This window comes from Mastomys coucha, unplaced genomic scaffold (genome assembly GCF_008632895.1).
Source record: "Mastomys coucha isolate ucsf_1 unplaced genomic scaffold, UCSF_Mcou_1 pScaffold22, whole genome shotgun sequence".
Classification (NCBI taxonomy): Eukaryota; Metazoa; Chordata; class Mammalia; order Rodentia; family Muridae; genus Mastomys; species Mastomys coucha.
The window spans coordinates 108527861-108537533 of NW_022196905.1; the positions used below are offsets into that span (position 1 = coordinate 108527861).

General features: G+C 45.5%; 2 protein-coding genes across 2 annotated transcripts in view; one reads left to right on the forward strand and one right to left on the reverse strand.

The window, feature by feature from the left end:
• Coq5 (coenzyme Q5, methyltransferase) overlaps positions 1–7337 on the forward strand; it is a 19091-nt gene extending 11754 nt beyond the window's left edge. Inside the window, exons 4-7 of the mRNA XM_031337552.1 lie at positions 1162–1268; positions 3779–3867; positions 4648–4759; positions 4839–7337. Coding sequence (XP_031193412.1) covers positions 1162–1268; positions 3779–3867; positions 4648–4759; positions 4839–4940 — 410 coding nt within the window. The 3' untranslated portion in view covers positions 4941–7337. The remainder of the gene's footprint in view (positions 1–1161; positions 1269–3778; positions 3868–4647; positions 4760–4838) is intronic.
• A 604-nt stretch (positions 7338–7941) lies between these two features.
• Dynll1 (dynein light chain LC8-type 1) overlaps positions 7942–9673 on the reverse strand; it is a 2432-nt gene continuing 700 nt past the window's right edge. The window contains exon 3 of the mRNA XM_031337553.1: positions 7942–8354. Within this exon, the coding sequence (XP_031193413.1) occupies positions 8217–8354 (138 nt within the window). The 3' untranslated portion in view covers positions 7942–8216. The remainder of the gene's footprint in view (positions 8355–9673) is intronic.

The window sequence follows — 9673 nt, forward strand, 5'->3', positions numbered from 1 at the left end:
TGGCTCACAACCATCTGTAATGGGATCTGATGCCCTCTTCTGGTGTGTCTGAAGACAGTAACAGTGTATGCATATACATAAAATAAATAAATCTTAAAAAAAACAAACTTTCAGGGCGGTGGTGGCACACGCCTATAATCCCAGCACTTGGGAGGCAGAGGCAGGCAGATTTCTGAGTTCCAGGCCAGCCTGGTCTACAGAGTGAGTTCCAGGACAGCCAGGGCTATACAGAGAAACCCTGTCTCGAAAAAACAAAACAAAACAAAAAAACAACCAAAAAAAACCTTCCAGTTTATTTCCATTTTACAGCTAAATTGAAACACAGACTGGAGTGATGGTGCAGAGACTAGGAGGACTTCCTGTCCTCCAGAGGACCCGAGCTCGGTGCCCAGCACCCGTGTGGGCAATTTGTAACTCCTGCTCCAAAGGAACCAATGATCTCCTCTGGCCTATCTAGGCCTATGCCTCTACCACATGTGTAGTACACACATAAGTAAATAAGAAACCAAAACCAAGAGTATTTTTTAATCTATCACAAGAGCTGGGAGTCTGGCTCAGTGGCAGAATGCTTGCATAATGTATGTGAGGCTGAGTTTCATGCCCTGCCCCCAACTAAAGTGAAGGACCTGACAGTAGGTGAAAGTAGTCTCAAAACCTTAAGGCCTTGGCTCTCAGCACAGTGCAAACCATGAAGCGCCTGGCTAGGGAAATTGCCTTGGGTAGGGCTAGATGTGTGGCTCAGGGGCAGCATTTGCCCAGGACAGAATGCCAGAGTTTGTCCCCAGCACTGAGAGAGAAAATGCCAGTAGGTAACTGTCCCCAAATAAGTTAGCTTCTCAAAATTGAAGGATGGCAGTGGAGGCAGAGGAGTGGAGGCAGGTGTATCACGCTTTCTGACCCAATCCATGGTCCCCACAACACAACACCCATGGTCCCCACAACACAATGCCCATGGTCCCCACAGCACCAAGCAGTCCTGGAATTCTCCCTCACTTTACTTCTAACATTGCCCAAACCTTGCATCGTAGGCTTCATGTCACTGGACCATCCCCACCACATTGGTACCTACGGCACTCTCCTTTATTTGGCATATATACCATGAAGCCTCAGAAACAGCTACCTAGCGTACCTCTGTACACCAGAGCGGCTTTTGTCTTCCAGGACTTGCGTGGGTGCTGGGAGACGCTGAAGAACTGCCCTTTGATGATGACAGATTTGATGTTTACACCATTGCCTTTGGGATCCGGAATGTCACACACATTGACCGGGTATGAAGAGCTTCGTGCTCAGCTTCTGTGACTTCGAGAATACCTACCTCAGCTGAGGATAGGGGAGAGTCTTCTCTGAGCCCAGTACTTAAGAGGAGTGACTATTTTAAGCTTAGAGGTCTCTTTCTTCTCCTCCTCAATGTGTATTTGTGCGTGTGTATGGGGGGTGGGGAGGCTTGCTGGTATGCTGGCCCTGTGAAGCATAGCCTCTACACAAGTCCTGAGGATTTGAACTTAGGGCCTCCTACCCTACAGCAAGTGCTCTGAGCTATCTCCATAGCCCTCTTCTCTTTTAAATATATACATAATTTTCATTGATGTGATGGGTCCTCTGGAACTGGATTATGGGGAGTTAAAAGCCATCTAATATGGTGCTAGGGACTTGAACCTGGATCCCCTGCATGAGCAGTAATGCTTTTAGCCACTGAGCCATCTGTTCTTTTTTTCTTTTTCTTTTTTTTTTTTTTAAGAATTATTTCTTTATTTTATGTATATGAGTATACTGTAGCTGTCTTCAGACACACCAGAAGAGGGCATCAGGTCCCATTACAGGTGGTTGTGAGCCACCACGTGGTTGCTGGAATTTGAACTCAGGACCTCTGGAAGAGCAGTCAGTGCTCTTTACCGCTGAGCCATCTCTCCAACCCAGTTCATTTTTTTCCTTTTTATTTCCTTCCCTCTTCTTCCTCTTCCTTCCCTTCCTCTTCGTCCTTCTCCCTCTTTCTTCTTTTCTTCCTCCTTTTCCTCCTTCTTTTTTCAAGACAGGGTTTCTCTGTGTTGCTCTGGCTGCCCTGAATTCCTTCAGCTCAGGCTGGCCCCGAACTCAGAGAAATCTAGCTGTCTCTGTCTCCAAGTGCTGGAATTAAAGGTGTGTGCCACCACCGCCCAGCAGGTTTCTTCTTTCTTTCTTTCTTTCTTTTTTTTTTTTTTTTTAGATTTATTTTATTTATTTTATGTGTATGAGTACACTGTAGCTGTACAGATGGCTGTGAGCTATCATGTATGTGGCTGCTGGGAATTGAACTCAGGACCTCTGCCGGCCCCGCTCACTCCAGTGTAATTCAATTGTAGCATCTTCAAACACACACGAAAAGAGGGCGTCAGATCTTATTAGGGGTGGTTGTGAGCCACCATGTGGTTGCTGGGATCCGAACTCAGGACCTTCAGAAGAGCAGTCAGTGCTCTTACCTGCTGAGCCATCTTCTTTCTAAGCTACCAGTTGTCTTAGTCAGGCAACTGAGCCAGAATCACAGAACAGTTCTTGGTTGCTCAGGTCAGCGCTTGCATCCTCTGGGCAGTTGGGCCTGCTGTGGCACTTCCTGTTTCCTCTTGAGAAGTTGTGAGTTTGCAGGTCAGAGGCATAGTCAGACACAGGAAAGGACACACAGATAGTATAAGGCAGAAGAGAACATCATGGCTCCTCTACAGTGAGAAGGGAATGTTCTTTTCTTAACAGGATTCAGCTCTTCATTTCTACCTGAACATTCTGTTCAAAACATTTAACGTCCATTTGCAACTGGCTTCTACGATGTGGGCTCCCACTGTCTGACTTGTGGGTGGAACTCTGTTTGTAGTGATTGCTCTAGATTGAATACAGGTAGTACTATCCTAAGGCCTGAAGGTGACACTGTTAAAAGGTTCTGTGGACCTTTAGGTGGAGTCTTGTTGGAACCCCATAGATCAGTTGAGTGCATGCACACCTTCTGGGAGTATAGGGTCCTCTCCCCACCCCCTTCTTCCCTCCCTGTTTCTTTGTTTTGTTTTTTTTTTTTTTCTCTCTCCCTTACTTCCCCCTCCATGTCACCTCTCTCCCCTCTATAGCACTTGGAAACCAAGATCTAAAGAGCAGGGTAGCCTTTAACCCCTACACTCAGGAGGCAGAAGCAGGTTGATCTCTGTGAGTTCCGATACAGCCTGGTTCTACTGTGTGAGTTTCCAGACAACTAGAGCTACACAAAGAAATCCTGTCTCAAAACCAAAACCAAACAAACAAAAATAAAATAAATTGAATTATCAACATGCGTGTCATTTTTCTGTTAGATAGACTCCTCTAATTAAAATTGTTATGTTGGGGTCTGGAGAGATGGCTCAGTGGCTGATCTTCCAGAGGACCCAGGTTCCATTCCCAGCACCCATAGCACCTCACACCTGTCTCTAACTGTGGTTGTAGGAGATATGATGCTCTCTTCTGGCCTCTGCAGGTACCACGTACACAAGGGGTGCACAGACTTGCTGGCACAACATCCACACATAAAAATGTTTTGGAAAAAGTGTGACCTGTAATTCTAAGCTTTATACTCATGGAGCTGTGCCCTCTATCTGTATTGGCAGCTTTCTCTAGTCATGGACTGCAGTGGCCTGTGATGTGTGGTAACATCTGCATTGTGACTCCTAAGGATGTGAAGGGAGTTTATGGGGAATGGTTGCAGAGCATAGAGACTAAACCAGCCTCTGCCTCCTGGAACTGAGGGGAGGTCTGCTGAGGCTTTTCTTCTCGCTCTTTCTCCCAGGCTCTCCAGGAAGCTCATCGGGTCCTAAAGCCAGGAGGACGGTTTCTCTGTCTGGAGTTTAGCCAAGTGAATGACCCCCTTATCTCCAGGTTAGCACTGGTGACAGGACTGTATAAACTTATCCACAAAAGGCTCCCCACCCCAACGTGGAGAGGAGGTAGGGAGTGAGCCACAGACACTGAGTGTGAGTTCAGAGTCCCAAAGGAAAGGATACCTTCAGACACCAGCAAGTCCCGAAGAGCTTCAACCAGTCAGTACCCACAGGCCTCTTCAGGAGGCTGAGGCCAGATAATCATCTCCAGTTCAACACTTGCTTGGTCTGAGTTCCAGGCCTGGCTAGTCTGTAGAATGAGACTCCCTCAAACCCACTGGCCAACCAGAAACTTAAAATCAGGAAATTGATTTCCAGCTTCCTTGGAAAAATCAGATATCACAAGCTTGACAGAGCATATCCCTCATGCAGGTATCAGAGGTAGGGTTAGCTGCATCTCCTCCAGGTTCCTGGAGCATTGTCACACACACTATGGGCCTCCTGGCCTTACTCTTGGCCTACTTGCCTTGTTTCAGGCACTTACTTGACCCGCTGTAGACATATAAGTCAGTGACCCCTGCCTTACCATGTCCTGATAACCATGAAGGGATGGGATCAACCACATTAGTCCTCTCTCTCTTTCCCCACACCCCTCTCCTTGAGACAGGCTTTTACTGTGTAGCCTTGACTGTCTTGAAACTCAATCTGTAGACCAGGCTACCCCAACCACAAACACACTTTTCCTTTTTACTGGAGAGTAGCCAGGAAATAAGCCCAGATCCTGCTTTAAATCTGGGTTTGGTTTTTTTTTTTTTTTTTTTTTTTTTTTTTTTTTTAGGCTTTATGATCTGTACAGCTTCCAGGTCATCCCTGTCATCGGTGAGGTCATTGCAGGAGACTGGAAGTCCTACCAATACCTTGTGGAAAGTATTCGGAAGTTCCCAAATCAGGTACAAAGCTTTTGTGACTTACAACCAAGTCCCTGAAGGTGAAGCCCAGGCATCCCATGTGTCCTTTTTTGTGTTTCAGGAAGAATTCAAGGACATGATTGAAGATGCAGGCTTTCAGAAGGTGACTTATGAGAGCCTGACTACAGGGATTGTGGCCATTCACTCTGGCTTCAAACTCTAGCCCCTTTTCTATTGTGGAGCACAGGCCAGTCATTTCTACTGAAGCCGGGGACAGATCATCTCCCTGATGAGACAGCAGCTGAGTATTCATCTCCTCTTAAGGCCATAAGACTTTGGACTCCTGTTCTGCACTGACCAGTCTCATTAGCAGCTGCCCAGGCTGCTGAGGCCTTCTCCCAGAAACGTGTGGCCTGGTTTTTGCTGGACTCCTGCTAAGGTTTAGCTGTGCAGTGTGGGAGTCAGGGAAGACCAGCATGATTGCAGTTTCGGAGCTTATTCCTAGCCTCTCCATGACAGATGTTTTCTAGAGGGATAATGGGTCACTGGAACCCAAGGAGAATTTGAACCAGCCCTTCAGACTAGAATTGAATCTAGGGCCAACAGCCACCGTCCATGTCAGAATGCTGACAATGTCAGCACCTCCCCCAGCCTTCGAGGTGCTCAATAGTGAGCACCTATGAGAATGGGGCTGTAGGTGCAGCTCAGTGGAGCACACACCGTGGAGGCCCTGGGTTTGGCGTGTACCAGAAGCAAGCAACAGAAGTAGGAATCTGGGAAGCAGTGAAGTTTACAATTTGGGTGTGGTGGTTATTCTTTCCTGGAAGAGGTGACACAAATGTATGTCTCCGTCCTGTCATCAGTGCTCTGCACAGACGCCATCCTCAGCTCCTGGCACTTACACGGTGGTTTCAACTCGAACTAGGGAATCCAATGCCCCCACCTGACCTGGTGGGCACTGTGTACACACACATGCAGTGATGTACATAAAAAGTTAAGTAAAGCCACCATGTGGTTGCTGGGATTTGAACTCAGGACCTTTGGAAGAGCAGTCTGTGCTCTTAACCACTGAGCCATCTCTCCAGCCCATCTGATGCTCTTTTCTGGTGTATCTGAGGACAGGTACAGTGTACTTAAATATAATAACAAATCTTAAAAAAAAAAAAAATTTTAAAAAAAGAAAAAGTTAAATAAAAATCTAAAAAAAAACTATGAGCCCTGGATGGCACAAAATTGTGATCTCAGCACTTAGGACTGATACACACTGAGCCAAGCCTGCTGAGCAAGTTCCAGGCCAGCCAGGACTGCATGTTGAACTCATAGTTCTCTAGAGAAGCTTAAAAGAAAAAAAAATTTACTATGCATATAGCCTAGTTCCTCCAGTTCCAAGAATGTCCTAGGCAGAGCTTGATCTCATTGCCTTCCATTGTGATATTAAGGGATCTTCTATGTATTTTGAACCTGACACTAAGAAACTACAGAAAACAGTCAGGTGAGGCAGTGCACACTTCTTATCCCAGCACTCAGGAAGCTGAAGCCAGTAGGCTTTATATAAACATGTTTGTTTGCTTGTTTTTTGTTTTTTTTTTTTTTAAGTTATCTGAAAGGGCCTCAGATGTTGCTTTTTGGCCCAGCACACTAGGGGTCATTTATAGATCTCAGAACAGCAAAAGAGCATGAGAATATGCTAAACCTTAGACAACATTTTATTTTGTTTTTCAGCCAACACTGGGAGAAACTCCAAACACCATCAAACCAATTTTATTTCTATAGCAACATTTTCTCACATCTGAACCTGAAAATAAAAGTCACCAGCTCCTGACAGTAAACAAAGGCCTGACCAAATTACATTAGACCCTTCAGCATCCAGCCATATGCCCTTCCATTGGCTCTAGGGACTGCTGCTGGAGACTATCAGTTAGTTTGATGGCCAAAACCCTGTTGAACTTCAAATAAAATACAGTCAGGTCATTAAGGAGGGAGCGGGATTCCATTCATGGAAACATTTTTACCTATTCAAATAGATAAACTGAATTTCCCTATCTGTGGTCACCTGACTCCAAGTACCTCATCTTTTACTATACCTCATAGTAGGAGTATATGTCAACTGTCACAAAAAACAGTGAAACTATCAGGAGGGGTGTCCATCTGCAATCCCAGCACTTGGCAGGTGGACAAAAGAACACTAGTTTAAGATTGTCTTTAACCAGCTGGGCAGTGGTGGCGCATGCCTTTAATCCCAGCACTTGGGAGGCAGAGGCAGTCGGATTTCTGAGTTCAAGGCCAGCCTGTTCTACAGAGTGAGCTCCAGGACAGCTAGGACTACACAGAGAAACCCTGTCTCAGGAAAACCAACAAACAAAAAATAAAAGATTGTCCTTAACCATTAGTTTGAGGGCAGACTGGACTTCCTAAGACACCGTCACAAAAAAAATGCTTGTGAGATGGCTTATAGAATAGACTTGCTGAGTCTTAGAAGAATCTACACAGTAGAACACTGCTGACTCACACACATACAGCAAAGCTCCACACCCCTGGTCCTAACAAAACACAATGTCTACCCCAAGTTCAAATGAATAGAAAGACTTGCAATGCCTAACTGCCACTCTGTGTAGCAGTTTTTTGGCTTCTTAAAAATCACAACAGCCACACAGAGAAACTCTCAAAACAAAACAAAAAAAGCCTCAATTACATCTAAAGCAAAAACACCTTACTGTGAAAATGTAAACAGGCAACCCTGCAGGAAGTGTGGGTTGGCTGCCTCAGCCTCTACCTGCAGGAGTCTCCTTCTCAGGCTTCTCTCCTTAGGCTACAGTAGCTCTCAATGGACTGTGGGGAAACTTGGCTACTACAGGTCCACAGCTTTAACTAGGTCCTTTAAGTGAAGCTGTGACTCACATTTACTAATTGATTTCTGAGCATAGCCAGTGAAAGCAACAACCTAGTAAGCTAGCTCTTGAGGTACTCACGCTAATCCAGGCTCGCCTAGAACCTACAGTACTCCTCCTTTAGGTTCCCAAGTGCTAGGCTGACAGGGGCCTCAGATCTGGGACTACTAATCCAAATAACCTGGAAAAACAGGTGTGGCCTGCCAAACATTCCATCAAGAGAACTAAACAGTCTAATCCTACAAAATATGAGTACCTCTAACAATAGTCCCAGTCACTTATCAACTGGTAAGCTTCATCAACCCTACCTTCCTTGAACAGACTAGCAGAGACATATACATCTCCAACAGATTTATTTTTAAAGGAATGACCTAAGGGAGAAAAAAATGCGGGTACAGAAGTATGGACTAGAAAATAAATACAAATGTAAGCTGTTTTACTAATTTTATAACCACAAACTTGTACAGAGAATGAGGCCCTGTACAAAACACAGCAGATTCAAACGAGGTGTTCCCTTAGCAGGGCTGAAGATTCAGTCTCTGGCATTTGGAATTTAGGATGCAGTCCTTGTTTTTGGATGGATCACTGGGAGTTTGGCACAGTCCATGCTTTTAACCAGATTTGAACAGAAGAATGGCCACCTGACCCAGGTAGAAGTAGATGAAGTGTTTGGTTTCGTGTGTCACATAACTACCGAAGTTTCGGCCCACAATGCAATGCCAGGTGGGGTTGTACTTCTTGTCAAACTCCTAGGAAGAAAATAGAACTTTAGTGGTACACTTGGAGAATTCACTTTCAAAAGCCAGAGCCTATAGGACCAGGATACTGGCATCTGTAAATCTGAGACTGCTAGGCAACCACTCTACCACAACCCCAGTAAATTCTTAGAAGTTCCCTGGCTCTAAACCTACCTAGAATAATGAAACATGCTTGCAGTTTGAGGTAAAACAAGAATGGGAGCTGAGATCAAAAGTAGAAGGGTCATTTTCAAGGACAGTTCTGTTTCAGTGACTGCACTTGACTATTTTTGATGTTTGGTCTTTTTGTTTTTTTGCTTTTTTTAAACCAGTCTCTCTTATGTAGTCCTGAGGATATCAAAGAGATCTGTCTGCCTCTGCCTTCCTAGTCCTGGGGTTAAAAGACCCATCATCTGCAGCTCACCTCTGACTTCAGCAATTCGACGGAGGTAGATGACATCAGCACTTGCACAGTTTATCAGAATGTTCCTGATAGCTCCATTGTTATCTGCCATGCACCCCAAATCCAGGGAGACAGTAGCCCCCTTCGCGCCACCCCCTCAGACCAAAGTCTTTATTACCTTGTAAATCAAGCTGGGCTGAAAAAAATAAATGCTAGCGGGCTGATGAGATGGCTCAGTGGTTAAAGCACTGACTCTTCCAGATGCCCTGAGTTTAATTCCCAGCAACCACATGGTGGCTCACAACCATCCGTAATGAAATCCAATACCCTATTCTGATGTGTCTGGAGATAGCTACAGTGTAGTCATATACATAAAAAATAAATACGAGCAACAGAATCTGATAGTTAAGTGCCCAGACTTGACCCTTTAAAATTGCTCTCCCCCAGAGAGCATCTGCTATCTGATTCTCCCATCCCATTGGACATTAAAACTAAAAATGTATTCTTAACTAGTTGAATAGAACGAGGGCCAGAGATGATGTAGGGCTCCTAGTCTCCTACTATCTCATCCAGCAATCGGTATGAAGACCTTATTTATTAAGCAGAATGACTCCCTTACAATCCAGATGCACATACTGCTGCGTTTGTCAAAAAAGGTATTCATTTATGTTCCATGTGAGTCTTTCATCTTCCCATTCTCCGCTGGAACCCTCCCACGGCTTCGGCTTCCAGTTTCCTTCCAGCAAACATAGCTTGAGAAGTTGGCAGCCTTGCCAGCTTTCTACAAACTGCCATTTACCAAGCCTCCGCCCAAGCCCCCAACCACCACTGCCACCCACTTTCCCTGAACTGTCGACTAACTCCGGGCAAGATCTCTTCCTAGCCCGGCTGGAAACACCCACGCAGGCTTCCCCCCCACCCTCCCCCC